At 44.9% G+C, this 22,288-nt stretch overlaps 1 protein-coding gene across 1 annotated transcript in view; it reads left to right on the forward strand.

Annotated features, from left to right (window-relative positions):
- LOC143816964 (cell division cycle-associated protein 7-like) overlaps nucleotides 1-21,807 on the forward strand; it is a 35,451-nt gene extending 13,644 nt beyond the window's left edge. Inside the window, exons 7-8 of the mRNA XM_077297989.1 lie at nucleotides 12,093-12,229; nucleotides 21,691-21,807. Of these exons, the coding sequence (XP_077154104.1) occupies nucleotides 12,093-12,229; nucleotides 21,691-21,730 (177 nt within the window). The 3' untranslated portion in view covers nucleotides 21,731-21,807. The remainder of the gene's footprint in view (nucleotides 1-12,092; nucleotides 12,230-21,690) is intronic.
- The last annotated feature ends 481 nt before the right edge of the window (nucleotides 21,808-22,288 follow it).

Genomic DNA, 22,288 nt, shown 5'->3' on the forward strand with positions numbered 1-22,288 from the left:
GCTCGTGTGTGTGTGTGTGTGTACAGGTAATACAGGGATCACCAGTGACATTATACACACACAGTACATAGTGTACAGGTAATAGTGATCACTAGTGAATCACTGGTGATCACTGTATTACCTGTACACTATATACAGAGCTCCTGTGTATAAGATCACTAGCAGTGATATTATACACAGGAGCTCTGTATAGTGTACAGGCAATACAGTGATCTCTAGTGACATTATACAAATTAGCTCTGTATATAGTATGCAGTGTAAGGGTATGTGCACACATTGCGAATCTGCAGCGTTTCTGCACCGCAAAAAAACGCTGCAGATCCGCAACGTGTGCACATACCCGCATACTATATATGTGCACACGTTGCGGATCTGCAGCGTTTTTTGCTAACACTGTTAGATAACACTGTTATCTAGAGCACATTCCCCAATTTTTCCCTAACCTCTATACTACGCCTGATAGAGAAAAGCAACAGTGTCGCCCTGCACAGTAACAGGACATCTCCTCCCCCACACTGAACAGTATCCTCAAAAATATCCTCCTTCAATTAGCCCCTACAGTAATATCTCACATTCTGGGCCCCACATGTCCACCCATTCTGCCTCATGTCTCTCCATATTGCTCCCATAGTCATCCATAATGGTATAATTTATCCCCCATAGTCATATATAGGGGTATAATGCAGCCCCCATAGGGGTATAATATGCCCCATACCGCGGCTTTACAAAAAATAATAAAAACTGCTTACCTGGCCAAGATCCAAAAGTGTCCTCCACTCGATGCATCTGAGGTGCGGACCTTCATTCCGGTGTATGACGGGGACATCATACGCCAGCGATGTGCGCACTGATGTGATTGGCTGGCAGCTGTTAACTGTCGTGTGGGAGGGATCTCCTGCACAGCAACAAGTTAACTGCCCATGCGTTTAAAGCCTGTTTCACATGTCAGTGGCTCCGGTACGTGTGGTGACAGTTTTCTCACGTACCGGAGACACTGACTCACGTAGACGCACTAAAATCAATGTGTCTCTGCACATGTCAGCGTGTTTTCACGGACCGTGTGTCCATTTGAAAAATACGGAGACATGTCAGTATTCGTGGGAGCGCATGTATCACACGGACCCATTAAAATCAATGGGTCCGTGTAAAACACGTACCGCACACGGATGCTGTCCATGTGCCGTGCAGGAGACAGCGCTACAGTAAGTGCTGTCCCCCCAGCTTGTGGTGCTGAAGCCGCCATTCATTTCTTCTCTCCAGCAGCGTTTACTGGAGAGAAGGAATGAAAAATCATTGTTTTTTAATTTTTTTTTTTGTGGTTAAAATAAAGATCCTTGTCACCGCCCGCTGGAAATAAAATACTCACCCAGCTCCCTCGATGCTTCCTCTCAGCGCCGCAGCTTGTCCTGTATAAGCGATCACGTGGTGCCGCTCATTAGTGATGAATATGCGGCTCCACCTCCCATAGGGGTGGAGCCGCATATTCATCACTGTAATGAGCGGTACCACGTGACCGCTCATACAGGAAGAAGCTGCGGCGCTGAGAGGAAGCATTGAGGGAGCTGGTTGAGTATTTTATTTCCAGCGGGCGCACAGGGGGTGGTGACAAGGATCTTTATTTTAACCACAAAAAAAAATAAAAAATGATTTTTCATTCCTTCTCTCCAGCGAACCCTGCTGGGAAGAAGGAATGAATTCCGGCTTCAGCACCAGATGCAGGGGACAGCGCTTATCTGTAGCGCTGTCTCCTGCACGGTCCGTGTGGTCCTCAGTGGGCACACGGGCGGCACACGGCTGCCGCACGTGAGCACACGGACACGGATAACTCCGGTACCGGAATTATCTGGACGTTTGAGACAGGCCTGAGAATGTCTGCTACTGATTGTTCAGTGTACAAAAATCAATCGTTCTGTGCAATTTAAAACTGTGGTCGGCTGGTGTAAGTGAAGCTATGGCCGGGGGACCACCACGGTGCAGGAAGACGACTGTACACAAGATGAGGTGCAAACAACAAAGGGTAGATTTATTGGGAGGCAAGGAACGAAGTGAATGAGGAAGATGCAAACAGGGGTATACAATGGCAAAAGACCTTTTACAAGAGTTATAAACCTTATTTTTTTCTGTAAAATAGCACGGTGCTCCAACTATTACAGACTCAAAATATGTCTAACAAGCAAATTTAAACAATAAAAAAGTGATGATGCTGTCGGGGTCGTAAAACGACAATTAAATCCTCATTCACCAGTCATTCCAAATTAAACTATAAGCATGAGCCGAGCATTTGGTACCGGGTAAGAATGACTCAGACAAGGTGCTGATTCAATCTCAATTGAATGCCCGTGCATCTACTCATGTCTGCAACGGTCACAACAACTGGCTTTATTCTAAAATACACAATACTATATTGAGTGTTAGGGGAAGGCGTGCATTAGGCGGGGTCTAAGCCAGCATCCAGTCTTTCTGATTTGTTCTGACGTCTTCTGGTGGATTCCTCCTTTTCTTCACATTCCTTAAGTTTCGATTTCCAAAGAAATGACAACCCTTCGGTCACTAACCTGAAACGAAACTGAACACTGGCAACCATCTTTAAATACAATTACATATGCATTAGCTAGCAGATAGGAAAAAACTTATTGTTTCACAGTATAAGAGTATAAAAGTACAAAGGTATATAAGATATATATATATTTTCACCTTGACAATCCCCCCTAAACACTAAGTTTTTCCCTTAAAGAAAGATCCTTCGAGACTGTCCATGTGATGGGAAAAGGGGAGGTGGATTTCTTCATCCAGACACCTCAGAAACTCTCCCCTAGCGAGAGGCCTCCAGGCAGCTGAACCCTTCACTAACCTCACATGGAGTTCTCCCACTGTCCCTAAACTAGATCTCTTAGCATCATCTGAGAATGGGGGGTTTTGTCTACTCTCTTGAGAGGAATGTACTTCGGGATCTCCCCTGGATCAGTACCATTGTACTCTGGTGGGTCTACTTCTTGATTGAGGAAGGTGTCAGTCGGAGTTGCTTTGGCAATAACCTTTTTATACAAGGGAATAACACAACAGAGAATTATCGATCCAATTACAAGGAGGGCAATCAGTACTAAACAAGCTTATTGAAGGAATCCCTTGATCCCACCTAACCAACTGGAGAAGAAAGATGTGTCTGCTCCAGCATACATGACACATCGTCTTATTGTCCTAATTCGTTCAACTTCTTTAGAAACCTTCAGGTCTTTCGGATCTACATTTCGCCATTCAGGTCTGGCTGTCTATATTTCGTATCGTAAGTCTTTGGTCATACCGTCAATGAATGTATTTACCAATACTTTAACATCAAGTGGGTCTATGGGACTGTACCCCATGTCTTCCCATTTCAGCTGTAACTGTCCAAAGTATAGCTCTACACTCTCTCCTTTTGTCACATCTGCAAAAAGTCTTAATTTGCGTCCTAGCACGTCACCTGTTTTTGTGCTCACTACCTAGGCCTGCCCAGGTGCACTTATACGTCCAACATATGGTCATTATTTGTCTGTAAAATGGGAAAGTTTGGTTCTCAGGGTCAGGCAATTGTTTTTGCATAGCTAGCTGGTCAGAGGGCCTCCAGGGATAATACTCCTGTATCTGTCTTACCCTACCTGATGTGGTTGGTTCTCTGGTGGTGGGGGCGACATGACATGCTGGTCTACAGCTCCTTCCCAAAAGGATTACTGTCAGCCTACTCCTAAAAGTTAATGTCCCCACTATCCACCAACCACAATCCTGTGTCAGCTTCTTATATCACTGCATGTGATCTTGTCTGGACAGGATTCAGTGTAATTCTCTTAGGTCGGGTTGCAGCACGGGTCATACAAGTATTAGGGCCCAAATCCTCAACTATACCCTGGAAGGCATCACAGCTATAATTGACAAATCTTTGTTCACTGTAATATATATAATTGATCCATTCAACATTTTTATTAATCTGCATCTGTGGTACTATAGAAGCAAAGCCGGCATAAATCTGGTTCTGGGCTTTAAACTGGTCAGGCACCCCCCTTGGCACTCCAATGGCATCAATATATACTAGTGGATCTTCTTCATAACTCATGTGGAGCTGATCAAAACTTCTCCTCTTTCTGGTAGGTTCATCAGGTATCTTTGGTGTACATATATTGTGTATGTTTGATTAGCAAATCAGTATCTAGAGAACTGTTCTCTTTGCAGAAATTTGTCTCGAAGATCCCTACTGGTGTACCTGTGGTGTCGTGGGAATTATAGCAGGTGTAATTGTCAGCTAATACGGTTACTTCTCCTGGGACCTTTAGTTTGGGTTTCTCATGAATTAGTGGGACATAGTCTGGGCAATCAGTGGGCTTCAAACCTTTCAACAGATTCATAACACAGGCAGTGATGTTGTCATCAGGAAAAAGTAATGCATGTGTGTATAGATGTGTATTCGCAGCAGCACAAGCAATACATCCTACAGAGATATTCTGGACTCTTACATTGTATCTCACCCATTCTAACCATAGGTTTTTCCTTGGGGCTGTTTGTGTTTCTATGGAGAAAACCTCTTGCCAACTGAGACCTGGAATGGGGATTACTTCATTAACTATATTTTGCAAACGCTCACCTGGGCCTGTTTTAGGTGTACTGGTAACAGGGGCCTTGGTTGGTCTAGAGCTAATATCCTGGAGCTGTATATGGCCTAAATACGCATGGGGTCCAGCACTAAATACATAATTATAATTCCTTCCCAATACGAACGTCTGCAGATCAGCAGATTGGGCGTTCTCCAGATTCAGGAGGAGGGGGTGACAACTTCTACCCCATTTACAGCCTCTAGGTGGTTGCAGAAGGGCTGTTAGATGCATTCTCTCACGAAGACTTCTACCCGTCCCATCCTTAGGGAACATGGCTTCACTAGGTTTATATCCCCAATCATCTGCCATATTCCAGGCAGCATCTGTCCAATAATAACAGTTATTGTTGTCATTTCTGGTAGCACACATATATAAAACTGGATGATTCCCTCTACCACCCGTTCAGTCTCGAGACACTTGACTACATCACAGAAATCAAATCGCCAGATATTTACCGGGGCTGTCAGATTTACCCAGAGAATAGTGGGACCTTAGTATTTTCATTTACATTAGGGGCCGAGAAGGTAGGGGCGAGGATGGCCCCCATTTCCAGGATCAAAAACAACAGCAACATTTCCCTTCAGTCACTACTGTGACTAAACACTGGTTCGGTCTCTCTTACAGTGTGAGGCGTGGATCCAAGTGCTCTTTCCTTCAAGTTTTACTGCGGTGGGGGTGACCAGGATCACTGTGTGAAGTCCTTCAAATCTCGGCTGGAGACAATCTCTGCGCACAAACTTTTTCACATACACCAGGTCTCCTGGCACAAAGGGATGGTGTCCAGGAACCTTGTCTGGGTCTGGAAGAGAACTGAAGACAGTTAAATGCACTTTGGCAAGGTGTCCATGTAAGGCCTGCACATAGCTAGTCAAGTCCTGGTACTTGAGCTGCAACTGTTGTGGAAAGAAACATTCAAAATTGGGGCCTCTGCCAAACAGATTCTCATACGGTGACAGTCCTGTCTTCCTGTTTGGGGTATATCTTACTGAAAACAAAGCTAGAGGAAGGTATTCTGTCCATGGTTTACCAGTCTCTGCCATTGCCTTCTGGATTTTAAGCTTAAGAGTTCCATTTAGTCTCTCCACTTTTCCACTGCTCTGCGGATGGAGTATGCAATGCTTGACTTACCCCCAGTGCTGCCATTACCTCTGACATGATCTCTCCAGTAAAATGGGAACTCCGATCGCTTTCAATGACTTCAGGAACTCCATATCTGCATATGATCTCAGCCATCCGTTTCTTCGCCGTTGTCTTAGCCGTAGCTTTGTCAACTGGGTAGGCTTCTGGCCAACCTGAAAATAAATCAATGCAGACCAACACATACTCATACGTCCCTACCCTGGGTAACCGAATATAATCAATCTGCAGTCTCTGGAATTGGTTAAAGGGGCCGGGGAGTGTGTTTGGATGGGGTTTTCACTGTCCTACCCTGATTATGTGTGGCACATATCATGCAGCTCTGTACCTGCCTTTCTGCGCAGGTGGAAAACCCGGGGGGGCAATCCATTGTTTCTGTAGGGTGTCACACATGGCCGTCTTCGAGTGGTGCACATTCCCGTGCAGAACCTGTGCCATCATTGGGTACAGTACCTGTGGTAGGCAGACCTTTTCACCCCTCCCCCATAGTCCAGTGACGGTATCAGAGCAAGCCCCTGTCTTTTGCCACCTAATTTTTCTCCTCCTTACTTGCCTGTTCTTGTAACTGGGCTAAGATGTCTTTCAACACAAGTGGAGATGGTGGGGTGTCTAGGTGATGTACTTGAGAGGCCACAGGAGTGCTTGCTGCTTTCTTGGCAGCCTGGTCTGCCAGTGCGTTACCCTTTTGTCCGTCCATCAGTGCCTTTGGTATGTGCCTTTACCTTTATAATGCCTGCTTCCTTGGGTGGGAAGCTGTAGTGCATTCATAAGTTGCTGGACTGCCTCAGCATGTTTAAAGGGGTGGCCATTTGCTGTCAGGAAGGCCCTGGCTCTCCAGATAGGCCCATAATCGTGTGTAATGCCAAAAGCATACCTGGAATCAGTGTAGATATTTACAATCTTACCTTCTGCTAGTTTGCACGTTTTTATGAGCTCTGCTTCTTGTGCAGACATATGAGCTGGCATTGACTCTGCCTTGATTACCTCATGTTCTGAGACCACAGCATATCTGGTACAGAAGCGTCCTTGGTCATCTTGGTGACGGGATCCATCTACAAAAAGCTCAAAATCAGCATTAGAATAGGCACACTAGAGACCAGCCGTTTCCTGAGACATCAATTCTAGACAATCATGTGGTTTGGAAACCTAATCTTGTTCCTCTGGATCCATTCTTAAAAGAAAGAGTGTCCTTGCTCATGTCACCTACTCCTCCCCCCTTTGGATCCAGGGGAACTAGGAGAAGAGTAGCGGGGTTCAGGACAGTGCACCTTTTCAAAGTCACATTAGTAGGCATGAGAATAGCACACCGAAGTCGCAGCTGTCCAGCCATGGACATATGTGGCTAGATTGTACTTGGTTAAGGATACCATATACATCGTGGGGTATGGATCGTCAGTGGGTGATTCAAAACAATCTCTGAAGACTTGTATAGCAACAGCTGGACAGACAACACAGTCCAAATACAGGAGGGACTTCCTCTTGCCACCGTATCCAGGCGGCCGCTGTAATAAGCAACAGGTCTCTATTTGTCTCCATGAAGCTGAGTCAGCACACCTGTAGCATGTCCTGCATAGGTGAGCTCTGTCTGCAAGACTGTACGGCAGTGCTCGGGTGTCTTGTAATCATATACGGGGCCTGCAGTGTGTAGCACTATATCACAGGGCAAATTCCCTCCCTGGGTAGTCATAGCATCTCCTGGATGCAAGGGGCCATAAGTGGCAAGGTAGGCCTGACACTCTTGGGCTATAACTGGCCCCCTTTTTTTTTTTTGCTATCTGTTGGGCCAAACCACCTCTATATGACAGGGTAGAATTAGCTGGGTTCATTATGGCTCCTGTCTGGTGGGTAATTATGTCCCCATACCCTACTGAGAAAAGAACCTGGGATTCCTGAGGTGTGATATAGTAGCGTGAATGACAGGGAAACCAAACTTCAGATTCCTAGAAAGTCTGGCCTTGTAAGTGTGAAGGTTTCACGGGAAGAGGAGATGTAGAGGCCTTTCCGGGCTGGGAGGTCTGGCATCCACACCGATTAAAGCAAGCTCTTGGTCTGAAAATTGACATGGGGCTGGGGAGGGAGTTAGATTCCTATACAGGGTTAAAGGCGTATTGCAGTGTGAAGCTGGACTTGCATGTACGATAGGAGGGGGCAAAAACTGGAGTCTGTTACATGGAGATAAGAAACACTGATCTCGCAGCTGCAGCGGTGGGGGCCAGTGAGCGAGCAAGAATTATTACAGCTAGTAATTTAACCCTTATCTTTCCTGCTAAGCTAAATTCTTTTGAAAACCTTTTACTATTTGCAATGCATCATCCGGAGTGGAAATCTCAATATCGGGTCTACTACAAAAAAGTATGAATGGGCTTTTTGTTACAGTGAGAATCCCAGATCTTCAAACACTACCATAAGACGCCCATAGAACTTCTCGGCAATCCAGGATATATATTGCTGTAAGGGGCACAGGGTTTACAGTCGGGAGTAGAGGCTTAATTTCCTGGGGAGGGACCATATTATCCAGCAGGGAGACCCCCCCCCCCCCCCCTATCCCAAATTTTTAATTGCTTGCTTTACTCAACTCTTTTACCAATCTTTCAATTACACTGATACAAATTTCCTTATAAAACCAGGCACTATATTTCACTTTCAAATTCCAGATTATAATATTTCTTCATACTTCAAAACAATGTTGTCGCTTTAAACCAGACACAGATCTACCAGAGAAAATACAGAGAACACCGTTACAGTATGTGCTCTCTCCATTCCAAGGACACAGAGATAAGAGAGATCACAGCATTCCTCTACACAGAGAAAAGAGACTACTAGAAACAGCACAGAATTCCTCAGCGTACAAGGGAGAATATTGAGCCCAGCTCTTTGCCCCCCCCTCCTTCTCCGGCACGTAGCGTAGATAAGGAGAAAGAAGAACTGACAAAGAAATCTCGCAGCGGTCTGCCTCGCCCCTCCCCTACAGTACACAGCACTGATACAAAGCTCCGTATCCTCTACAAAGTCACAAATTACAGCAGTTTTCAGACCTAATTTCTACAAAACTTTCCTATAATCCTCCGTGGTCTGGGCGGAGCCCCAAGGACGGTCCGTACACACACACAAGGCAGGTCTCCACCCAGGTTGGATTCTGCACAACACAAACAGGACACACCTACACTTCTGGAGATCTCTTTCCGCCGCCATTACAGGGCGCTGGCTGAGACTGCATTTTCATCATCAGTGGCACGGCGGCCATTTTACAATCTGTAAGATCACAGTTCAAAGGCATTTTATAACCAAATACGGGTTCTGTATTCTCTGATCCTTCCTCTCAACCTATTTTCATCCTTTGTTCTTTAAGCCTCGCGCAACTCGCAGATAAGCTTCTTGACTGTCTCTTGCCCTCCCGTGACCATTGTCTTGACTTCCATGGCATCCTCATCTAACTTGTGGGGCACAGACTTCTTTTGCTGTAAGATACGCAGCTTGGCTCCCAGGATACTATGGTTTTCTGCAGTAAAACCACTGGCAGCGATCTTCAACACTGATATTCTAAAAAAAAAAAAAAACACGGAGCCTCTCGCTCAACGTATAAGAAAAAGAGCCTCGCGCTCAATATTTCCATCCCTAACCTGAACAACAGTGATTAACAGACTATCCTGCCACGATATCCCAAACAGTCGGGAGGCGGTCTCCTAGTGAGAGCCCTCCACAAAAATTCTGGTGGTCCCGTACGGAGCGTCTTAATTACCTGTTTCTGGTGGTCCCGTTCTGGGACGTCTTAATTACCTATTTCTGGTGGCTCCGTACAGGGCGTCTTAATTACCTATTTGTACTCAAAATTCTGGTGGTCCCCCACTTGGGACGTCTTAATTACCGGTTAGTACAATATCACAGAGGCTGCGTCTCCTATCCCTTTCTCTAAGCTGCCCCACAATCTACAAATGGCTCAATTTTTCAGTCCACTTCACTACTAGACAATAGTCACGGGTAAGATGGTTGAATGGAGTACAATGACCGGTAAAGGAGGTGTGGTGTACAGAGGACGCACAGAATGTGACGTCTCTCAGTTGCTGGTTCAGAGCGTGGCACAGGATCGCATTCGATCTCACCACTCGATCGGTCGCCTCCCGGACCCAAGGAGACCACAGACAAACCAATAACGGCTGAGACACTAGCAAGTGTGACATATACAGTGTACATGATCGCCACTTACCGTGTTCAGAGGGTGATCAGTCCTCGAGGTCAGCCACTACGGGTATCATCCACAGACATCCAGGCATGGGTCCAGAGGGTCTCGGATCGCTGGCCACGCCCCACGTTGGGCGCCAAAATTGTCGGGGTCGTAAAACGACAATTAAATCCTCATTCACCAGTCATTCCAAATTAAACTAAGCATGAGCCGAGCATTTGGTACCGGGTAAGAATGACTCAGACAAGGTGCTGATTCAATCTCAATTGAATGCCCGTGCATCTACTCATGTCTGCAACGGTCACAACAACTGGCTTTATTCTAAAATACACAATACTATATTGAGTGTTAGGGGAAGGCGTGCATTAGGCAGGGTCTAAGCCAGCATCCAGTCTTTCTGATTTGTTCTGACGTCTTCTGGTGGATTCCTCCTTTTCTTCACATTCCTTAAGTTTCGATTTCCAAAGAAATGACAACCCTTCGGTCACTAACCTGAAACGAAACTGAACACTGGCAACCATCTTTAAATACAATTACATATGCATTAGCTAGCAGATAGGAAAAAACTTGTTTCACAGTATAAGAGTATAAAAGTACAAAGGTATATAAGATATATATATTTTCACCTTGACAATGCTACTCTACATGTAACCTCCCTGGCCTTTACTAAGCAGGCCACACGGCTCCCGTGTACTGACTATTGAAGCCTACACTAGGCCCTAACAGGTGCACCAAACAGGAACAAACTCACGGTGATGTTGGAGAATCGGCTCCAGTCCCGGGGGGCCCCAGCAGTCTAATATGGTGGTGCGCACGCCTTTCTGTCAGCTCTGTGAAGCGTGGTCTTCTCCTTGCTTCTGGATCCTAGGGATGCTCCTGGAAACTGTAAATCCCTTCCTCTGTATCTTCGTGGCTCTCTTGCAGCTATATCAGGACACAGTTCTTCTCTTTCAGTTATCAACACAAAGTCCTCTCTGCAGCAGCCTCAGCTCACACATGCTGCTCCAGCTCCACACCTGCACTCTGCACAGACTAGTTCATTACTCAGACTATTGCAGGGGAGAAGCAGAACATTCCATCACGCCAGACAAGGGGGTGCAGCCTCTTAAAGTGACAGCATGTTCCTTACTGTCCATAACAGCACCACCCTCTTACATAGGCAGTGGTCATTTACTCACCTGATCAGCTTGCATGTATCTGGTTGTTTAATGGCTGTGGTTGGTGACCGTAAAACACGTGTATGATAACTGAAAGTTTACGAGTCCATAATTAAATTGCTTTGCCTCTCCTATCCTTCCCAATGTTGTTTATTCACATGTAAAACAAACACTATTGGTAAAGATTGCACAGGAAAAAAGACTGCACTTCTTTATGTAGTGTCTGAAGCCGACATAAAACAGACGTCTGAATGTTCACAAGTCCAGTAACTAGCCTTAAGGACTGATCCAGCAGCAATCCATTTACAAAAAAGTTGTGCTGACACTTTTTGTCCACCGGGAAAAAACCCTGATTTCAACTTTAAAAAAAAAAGTCTACAGAAAATGGATTGTTAAATAGCCATTATTTATTTATTCTACCATTTTGAAAAGGATCCATTTACTTACTGGATCAGTTTCTAATCGGTAATTTACTTGAAAGTTCACATGTCCAGTAGTATATGTAAATAAATTAAAAAAATGTGTGTGTGTGTGTATGTATGTATATGTGTGTGTGTGTATGTATGTGGATGTGTGTATATATATATATATATATATATATATATATATATATATATATATATATATATATATATATATATATATATATATATATATATATAATTATTTTTCTCCCCACTCTTCCCTTAGATGGACCTAAATAGAAAAAAACAAACTGCAGAACTCTAGTAAACTGATCCAGTCGTCTCGGTTAGAGTGGGGTGTTTTTTTTGTTTTTTTTTGTTTTGTTTTTTCCCTCTTCTTCCGATGGACATATTTATAGAAACTGCAGAACTCTAGTCAACTGACTGCTGCAGGATCTATTCTAAAGAATTACTGGACATGTTAAGATGGCCTTAGTTGCAACAACCAAACTTCAAGGGAAAGGTGTCTGAGGAAAATAAAGGTTAGCCTCACATTGTATTTGTGAGATTTACTTATTCTTCTACCCTTCAGGACTGGACCTGCCCTCCGTGCAGAGGGATCTGTAACTGTAGCTTCTGTCGCCAACGGGAAGGACGCTGTGCTACCGGCATACTGTATCCTCTGGCTCGTTATCGTGGTTACAGTGATGTACACTCCTATCTTACCAGGTAGGCTGATGTCTTGTTCAACCTGACCTGATGTGTGGTCCTTGGCCAGCTTTGTTTTGACAGGATGAGATTGCTGCTAACGGAGGCCTGGAAGATCTTTGGCACCTATGTGGGGGGTGGGTGATCAGACAACAGGGGGCGCTCACTGACATGAACAAGATGTTGCAAGTGCAACATTCTCCTGCTTTAATGACAGATGAGAGGAAGCTGCAATAGCTGTGGACTGTTGTAGGGAGAAAACTGTGGAATGGGATACCCCTCTGCAGTAATCCCTGGGGACCTATAAAGAACCCCAAGATGTCTGTACTGTGTATGACAACACTCGGCAATAAGACACAGTGCAAAATGTATAGTAGATCCATTATCAATCTCCTTTTTAATAGGATTTCATTAAGTCCTAAGACTTCAATAAAAAATCTTAATTGGTGCATATTGCATAGAACCCTACATGTTAAAAATCCATTTAACAAAATAGTTAGAAAAGCTCCCTCCTTCAAATCCTATTCTATATTGCATAATCTTTATGTTCAACTCTCAACTTCCTTCTGCATAAAACAACAATCTCTCGTGCAGGTATGTAAATGGACGAGTAAAGAAATGACAACTGAAATGCAGAGACAAATGCTAAAGCTGGGCATGACTGGACATTAATGGGGAAACTGTCAGTAGGATCAACCCTCCTAAGCCATCTATATGGGCATGTAGGTCATAGGAAGCTGAATACTATCATACCTTGATCTCTGATCTCATGTCGTTTTTTCCAGAGAAATGTGTTTTTTACCCTTCGCCACGACAGCACCCCACATGAGAGAGAGAGAGAGAGAGGGATCCGCCCATAGGAACAGGAAACCTACAGAATAAAAGGAGGTGGTCCCCTCTCCTCAGTTTAGGTTTCCTGTTACTATAGGAATCCGAAGTACCTGCAGTTCAAGAGGATTCCTGGGCCATGCACCCGCATGCGTCGGTTCTGTGGTAATGGCAGGGGCTGCGGTTCCAGAAGCAGCGGCGGGGGAGCCCCTGCTTGCAGCCTCCCCCCCTCATCTGGCACACATCCATGGTCCAGGTCCGGACAACGCTGGTCCGCCCGGCTCCATGAGGGTGCGCGCGCTGCAGCGGCTGGCTTAATATCCACAGCCGCCGCATGGTGAGAGAGAGCGGCGCATCTAACCCGGAAGTCGCCGGAGCACTTCCAGGTTGGGTCTGGGGAGGCAGGAGATTCGGCGCCAGTTTTAAAAAGCGGCGCTGGCGTCGGACCGGTGTGTATGAGATGGCTTCACCGGCCGACGAAGCACACCTGCCTGCAGCAGAACAGCGTTCTCCCAGCAAGGAGAGAAGCGCTAGGAGCAGCACTAAAAGTGGTGGTCGACCTCCAGAAAAGAGATCTACCACCAAACAGAAGGATCACTTGCCAAAAAATCCGCCTCCAGAACCGGTACCTGTCAGCTTCACTGGGTGAGTTTTTTTTAAAGCCTCTTCCTATATGCTGATATGTTCCTCCTCTATCCCCTTCCTCTAGACTAAGAAAAGGACACACAAGTCCAAGCACAAGGAATGTGCCTTATGTTCGCAGCCCCTTCCGGATTCTTATACCAAAAGGTTATGCTCAGAATGTATCATGCTAACCTTACGGCAGGAGAATATAATGACTCCGTCTGTTAGAGCCATAATCCGGGAAGAAATGCAGGGTTTGGCGCATACAAGTAGCACCAGTACCCGTCAACCAAGCAGGTCCCGATCTCCAGCAAGCTCAGAATCAGAGGATGTACATAGATCCTCGGACGAATCTGGATCCCAGCCGAGTTCATCCGAGAATGAAGGGGGGCTTTGTCTACCTAACAGCAGTGTAGACAACTTAGTAAAATCTGTCAGGAGCACAATGGGGTGCCCAGACGAGAAAGGGAAAAAATCAGCTCAAGACATCATGTTTGCGGGGTTAGGACAGAAAAAACGTAGATCCTTCCCCGTCATACCCACTATTAAAGAAATAATTAAAAAAGAATGGGATAAGCAAAATACAAGAGGTTTCCTACCATCATCCTCTAAGACGCTATCCCTTCAGCGATGACTAACTAAATTCTTGGTCAAAGGTGCCAAAGGTTGATGCCGCAGTCGCTTCCATGTCTATACAATCGGTCTTACCGGTTGAGGATTCGGGGGTCCTGACAGACCTGTTAGACCGTAAAGCAGAAGCCTTACTAAAAAGATCGCGGGAGGTTAACACGGGGGGGCATTCAGGCCAGCTATCTCTAGTACCTGCACTGCAAGGTCCCTACTAGTGTGGATGGAACAGCTGGAGAAACAGATTAGAGGTAGAACTTCGAGAGAGTCAATCTTGCCGAAAATCCCTCTAATTAAAGCGATAGCATTCCTGGCAGATGCCTCTGTGGATTCGCTACGCCTAGCAGCCAGATCAGCCGGCCTAGTGAACACAGCCCGGCGAGCACTCTGATTAAAAAACTGGAAAGGGGACGCACAGGCAAAAGCAAAACTTTGTGCGATCCCCTGCCAGGGTGAGTTCATTTTTGGGAAAACGTTGGAAGAACTCCTAAATAAGGAAGAAAGAAAGGCTTCCCTAATCAATCTCTTCCATCTTACAGGAGAGCCTTCAGAAGACGCCCCTTTACCAGAAACAAACCGTTTGAGCAAAGGGAGCGATGGGAGACGAAAGATCCAAAACAAAAAGGTGCCTTGTTTAGCGGATCCTATAATCCAAAGCGTAACAAATACCGCTGACCATGAAGTGGGTGGCAGATTAAAATTTTTCTTTCCCAAATGGGAACAAACATCTAGCCAATGGATTCTGGACATTATACAATCTAAAATTGGAGTTTGATTGAATCCCTTGGGATTCTTTTGTAGTAACATCACCAAAAGGACGGGAACAACAAAGGGCTCTGGAATCAGAGAATCCTATCTCTGCTATCTAAAAAAGTCCTAATAGAGGTTCCCCAGGATCAAGAAGGGAAAGGGTTCTATTCCCCTTAATTCTTGATCAATAAACCAGATGGTTCATTCAGAACCATCATAAATCTCAAGAAATGAAATTCCTTTTTGCGTAATCATACTTTTAAAATGGAATCCATTAGTTCTAACATCAAACTTTTGTTCCCTAGATGTGTCATGGCCGGGATAGACCTAAAAGATGCCTATCATCTTCCCATACAAAAGTGATATTAGAAGTGATGGCTCATCTACGCCAACGGGACACTTTGATAATACCCTACCTAGATGATTTCTATTAGTAGGAAATTCTATACTTCAATGTAAGATTCGATTATCTAATACGATCTCGTCCCTACAGGAGTTAGGTTGGATCGTCAACTTCGAAAAGTCCAGGCTGAATCCAAAAACCATTCAAACATTTCTAGGAATCCAGCTAGACTCCGTAAGTCAGAAATGCTTCCTTCCACAGTCAAAAAGAGTGACTATACAGTCAAAAGTGTCAGAGGCAATGGAAAACCCACACATGACACTAAGGAAAGCTATGTCCTTACTGGGATCATTATCCTCGTGTATCCCAGCTGTACCGTGGGCACAATTTCATACCCGTCAATTACAGTATGAAGTATTGTCGGCTCAGGGAAAAGGACATCTGGAAAGTAAAATAACTTTCCAGAGATGTCATAGAATCCCTATCCTGGTGGCTAGATATGGACCACCTTTCAAAGGGTGTACCATGGATAAAAGACCTTTCTAAGATAATTACTACCGACGCCAGCCCTATGGGGTGGGGTGCACATATGGAGTCTAGTCTGGCCCAAGATACTTGGGATCAGGCAGAATTAACATGTTCTTCCAATTGGAAAGAATTAAGAGCGGTAGAATATGCCTTAAATCATTTTCTTCCACAGATTCAAGGAGCATATATAAGGGTTTTCTCGGACAATTCCACCATAGTGGCATATGTGAACCGTCAAGGTGGTACACGGTCAGGAAGTCTGATGACCATAGCAGCAGACATCTTCCAGCTAGCAGAGACTCCTCTCACATCCCTAACAGCCCTACACATCAGAGGTGTAGAAAACATCAAAGCAGACTACCTCAGTCGAAACATGTTACGCCAAGGGGAATGGACCTTAAACAGAACCATATTCAGAATAACAAGAACATGGGGTATACCACAGATAGATCTGTTTGCCACAAGAGAGAACAGACAAGTAAAAAGGTTCGCTTCCCTGAACTTCATGGATCATCCAGACATGTTGGACTCTCTTCACCATCCTTGGAAGTTCAAACTGGCATATGCCTTTCCTCCGATGTCTCTGATTCCACTAGTGATCAGAAAAATCAGGAGGGAACAAGCAAGAGTAATCCTCATTGCACCCTTTTGGCCAAGAAGACCATGGTTCTCTTGTCTCCAGACCATGTGTCTATGCGACCCATGGATTCTTCCATCAGACAAGGAGCTGCTGTTCCAAGGCCCCTTTTTTCCACCCGCAAGTGAAAGGTCTTCACTTGACAGCGTGGAATTTGAGGCAACTATTAAGTTCAAGGGGGTTTTCAGTGGAACTAGTAAACACCCTTTTACTGAGTAGAAAAAGATCCACCACCCTAATATATAGTAGGGTATGGAATAAATTCTTAAATTTTTATACAGTACCGTTCACTAAGCAAGTTCCGGTGACACCTATTCTACAGTTCTTACAAAAAGGCAGAGAATTAGGGTTATCGGTAAACACCTTAAGGCTACTTTCACACTAGCGTCGGGAACAACCCGTCGCTGTGCGTCGGGCCGAGGTTCCCGACGCTAGCGTGGTCTCCGCCGCACAACGGGGGCAGCGGATGCATTTTTCCCACGCATCCGCTGCCCCATTGTGAGGTGCGGGGAGGTGGGGGCGGAGTTCCGGCCGCGCATGCGCGGTCGGAAAAAGCGGACCGTCGGGAGCAAAAAACGTTACATGTAACGTTTTGTTTTTTTCCCGACGGTCCGCTAACACACGCCCAAGCGTCGCAAAACGGACGCGACGTTTTGCAATGCGTCGCTAATGCGTCGCTAATGCGTCGCTAATGTTAGTCTATGACGAAAAAACGTATCCAGCAAGAACTTTTGCTGGATGCGTATTTTCGGCAAAACGACGCATTTGCGACGTATTGCAGTTAACGCTAGTGTGAAACTAGCCTTAGAGTTCAAGTCTCAGCATTAGGAGCCCTATATGGATGCAATATAGCAGCTAATAGGTGGATCTCCAGATTTATAAAGTCTTGTGAATGTAGTAACCTGGTCCATATTCCCTGTCTACCTCCGTGGGATTTAAATCTAGTACTAGAGGCCTTAACCGGCTCTCCATTTGAGCCACTAGATTCCATACCTCTAAATGTCCTAACATATAAGGTAGCCCTAACCTCAGCTTGAAGGGTTAGCGACATCCAGGCCCTATCAGTAGACCCACCTTTCTTACTAATTCTTACTAATATTTCAAGATCGGATAGTCCTAAAACCAGACCCCTCATACCTCCCTAAGGTGGCATCCACCTACCACAGATCACAGGAAATTTTTCTCCCCTTCTTTTTTGATTCTCCTGTAACTCCAGAACAACATAAGTTCCACACCTTTAGATGTCAGAAGAGCCATCCTGACCTATATAGAAAGGTCTCAGACATGGAGGCAGAGTAGGGCTCTGTTTGTCTCCTTTCAGGGCCACAAGAAAGGACATGGGGTCACAAGAGCTACCATATCTCGGTGGATCAGAGAAGCTATCTGCTTGGCCTATACATCAAAAGGCGAGATTCCTCCAGTGGGTGTAAAAGCACATTCAACACGAGCCATGGCTTCCTCCTGGGCGGAACAAGCAGATGTACCAATCCATTTAATATGTAAGGCCGCAACCTGGTCTACACCTTCTACCTTTTACAACCATTATAGACTTGATCTATCTACATCTTCTGACCTGACCTTTGGTAGAGCTGTTCTTAGTACAGTAATCCCACCCAGATAATGACTCTCTGAAAATCTCTCATGTGGGGTGCTGTTGTGGCGAAGGGTAAAAAGCCAGATTACTTACCGGTAATGCTCTTTTAATGAGTCCACGACAGCACCCATTTACTACCCTCCCTAATTATGCAGTTTTTTTCTTTTAAGCGCACAAATAATGGTTGTATAGAGTTTAAGACATTTATGTTGCTGAATGAGTTACTAAAGCTTTTGCGGATCCCTTTTTATACTCTGTAAACTAAACTGAGGAGGAGAGGGGACCGCCTCCTTTTATTCTGTAGGTTTCCTGTTCCTATGGGCGGATCCCTCTCTCTCATATGGGGTGCTGTCGTGGACTCATTAAAAGAGCATTACCGGTAAGTAATCCGGTTTTTTTTTTTCCTCTGCACATGAGCTGTTGCACGCTATGGGCAGGACACAGATCTCCTTGAGAATCTGCCTCCTTGGCTTATTTGAAGTCCATTTATTTTTAAGTTGAAGGAGGCATTATCAGTCTAATGACTGACACTTGACTCTGCTGTCCTTTTAGGCTGTGTGCACACGTAGCAGATTTTTCGCATTTTTTCGCTATAAAACCGCAAAAAAAAAGCTCACATTAAGCATCCTATTTAATAGAATGCAATCCGCATTTTTTGTGCACATGCTGCGTTGTTTTACTGAGCAGAATCGCATTCCAGAAAAAAACGCAGCATGTTCAGGCTATGTGCACACGTCACAGAATTTCCGCGGCAATTCTGCAACTCCTGCAGTGTGACCAACTTTTTACTATTGCTGCTGCCTATCCAGCATCAATAGTAAAAAGATAATGTTAAAAATAATTTAAAAAAAATGGTTATGCTCACATTCCGAAGGCAGCTGATCTCCTCAGCGGCTTCCGTTCCTATAGATGCTGTGTGTGAAGGACCTGCGATGATGTCACGGTCACGTGACCGCGACATCATCACAGCTCCTTCACACAAAGCATCTATAGGAACGGAATCGGCCGTGTGCACCGCTGAGAGGCGGGAAGACTCCAGGGGCCATCGAAGGTGAGTATATCACGATTTTTTTATTTTAATTCTTTTTTTTCTTTTTTTTTTTTTTTACCAATTATATGGTGCCCAGTCCGTGGAGGAGAGTCTGCTCTCCTCCACCCTGGGTACCAACCGCACATGATCTGCTTACTTCCCGCATGGTGGACATAGCCCCATGCGGGAAGTAAGCAGATCAATGCATTCCTAGGTGTGCGGAATCCCCGCGATTCCGCAAATTTAATGAACATGCTGCGTTTTTTTTCTGGAATGCGATTCCGCTCCGGAAAACGCAGCATGTGCACAAAAAATGCGGATTGCATTCTATTAATTAGGATGCTTAATGTGAGCTTTTTTTGCGCGTTTTTATAGCAAAAAAAAAAAAAAACGCGAAAAATCTGCTACGTGTGCACACCTAAGAATGCATTGATCTACTTACTTCCCGCATGGGGCTATGCCCACCATGTGGGAAGTAAGCAGATCATGTTCGGTTGGTACCCAGGGTGGAGGAGAGGAGACTCTCCTCCACGGACTGGGCACCATATAATTGGTAAAAAAAAAAGAATTAAAATAAAAAATCGTGATATCACCTTCTGATGGCCCTGGAGTCTTCCCGCCTCTCAGCGATGCACGCGCCTGCTTCCGTTCCCAGGGATTCTGTGTGTGAAGGACCTTCGATGACGTCGCGGTCACGTGACCGTGATGTCATCGCAGGTCCTTCACACACAGCATCTATAGGAACGGAAGCCGCTGAGGAGATCGGCTGCCTTCGGAATGTGAGCATAACCATTTTTTTAATTATTTTTAACATTATCTTTTTACTATTGATGCTGGATAGGCAGCAGCAATAGTAAAAAGTTGGTCACACTTGTCAAACACTATGTTTGACAAGTGTGACCAACCTGTCAATCAGTTTTCCAAGCGATGCTACAGATCGCTTGGAAAACGCTAGCATTCTGCAAGCTAATTATGCTTGCAAAACACTAGTGTTTAGTGGGAAAACGCATGCCAATTCCGCATGCGATATACCCGCGGCAGGAGTTGCAGAATTGCCGCGGAAATTACCGCAGCAATTCTGCAACGTGTGCACTTAGCCTTACAGCGGGAGTAAAGTTTGTCTTGCATAGAAACACCTCCAGCAGCACTCATTATTGTGAGATGGAAAATGTCCTCCCACAGGCAGCCAATGTGGGTGAAGGGTTGTACAGCAGATCTGATGTAATGGGCAGGGGGCTATGGCCAAGAGTCATATATGGACCCCGCCATGCTATAGGGAAAAGGGAAACGTGACTCTGTGTGTGCTGTTATCTTAACAACACACTACTGCAGACCAAATGCTGCTGCTTGACATGACAGGCCAGGACCCAGTGGGGTAGTGATGAATAAGGGATACAGAGTCCAAAAGTAAACTTGGTTACTTAACAAACTGCTGAAATGTATACATTAGATAGCAGCAGGCCCAACACTTAAGAATCATCTTCTGCACAATCCTTTACATGTGGCATTACATTAGACCAGCAAACCACTAGGAGGACCTCATCTGCTGAGCTGCGTCGCTACAACTCATTACTATTCTCAAATCCATTTGATGTGGGCCACATGCTCCTTTATTGTGCCACTTCATCTTCAGTTCCTTTTAGAACTCCCAGAGTGGCCATCTTCTCCTTCTATGACCCTCGCATCGAGATGCTTTCACATCCTACTTAGTATAGATAACGTTTGCTGTATCCCCACTTGCCTGAGATAAGAGATCCTTGTTTACTTCAGAATGTGCTTTCAGAGGATGGCTTCCTTTCACACACTGCACCTATTTCAATGCAGGTCTGCGAACACTAGAACCATAGGTCCTTCTCCTTTCAGTATACTTCCCTATCTGACGAACCTAAACAGGAACAGAGTCCGTTTTTTCAACATAACTCCTCCCTCATGGGCATGTCCAATAGTTGACTGTCTGTGGCTAACTGGTGTTACATCTATTTTGTGATCTTCAACATTTTTAAAGTGGTACAATGCATTATATAACCAGAAGATCTTCAAGGGCATGTTCACCACTTCTCCACTCCTTTACATTGACCTTCATTGAGAGGACAAATGCTGCTGCAAATGCTTGTAGTGAGACACAGGTTAACTCTTCTGTACTTTTAGCTTTGCTACCACTGCAAGAGCTGTGTGTGATTGAGAGTAAAGTGTCAGTCATTAGATGTCTCACACTGGTAAGGCTCCGTTTTATTTTAAATCTCTAGAGGCAGATTGTCCTGCAGATCTGTGCCCAGCCCATAGTCTGGAACAGCTCATTTACATAAGGAAAAAAGTGATACTTTGGATTTCTGATATCAGCTATCTGATGTCTTAATCCATTCTACCCAGCTTCATGCATACCTATAGACAGCTGAGGCGGGAGCCTCCCTGATATGCTCACTGAGGTGTGAGAGGGGGTGGGAAGGTGTTATGTACATTGTCCTACAGATTACTTCTGTCTATGAATAACTTGTGGACTTTTTTTTTTTTTTCCCTTCAGCTTGCATAGAAATGATAAGGGGAGTGATGAAGATGATTAGAACTGGTCATAAGGAAGCCCTGCTCTTGTTCTGGTTTTTATACATGTTTACTTTAGATATTTAATAAAGCTTGGTTATATAACTTTGTCTACAATATTACTACCTTATGTTTTGGATGAAATGAAGAGGAAAGATTGGACAGATTTTCAGGACTAGTTGATATGTACATGTTGGCTGTAGAGATGCATAATTGCACTTTGTCACTTTTCTCTGTGCAATGTAAGACAAGCTCAAACCTTGAGGATCGCAATGGTTTTATCAAAGCCTGGAAAGAGCCAAATGCCCTCTCTAGTTTTTGTCCAATATTGTTACCTGCTATAACACCCCCCCCCCCCCCCACCCTCAACATGGTTTGCATGTTAATGACCAGAGACACTTTTTATGTGACTAGAACTCTGGAACGCTTCAATGAATCCCACTGCTTCTGAGTGTTTTTGCGCAACATATTTTATGGAAGTGGTAAAATTTCTTCGCTAAACCTTGTGTTTATTTGTGGAAACGGAGATTTGGCAAACATTTTGCAATCTTCAAACTTTAAATTTTTGTGCCCTTAACCCC

Source organism: Ranitomeya variabilis, chromosome 3, assembly GCF_051348905.1.
Source record: "Ranitomeya variabilis isolate aRanVar5 chromosome 3, aRanVar5.hap1, whole genome shotgun sequence".
Taxonomy (NCBI): Eukaryota; Metazoa; Chordata; class Amphibia; order Anura; family Dendrobatidae; genus Ranitomeya; species Ranitomeya variabilis.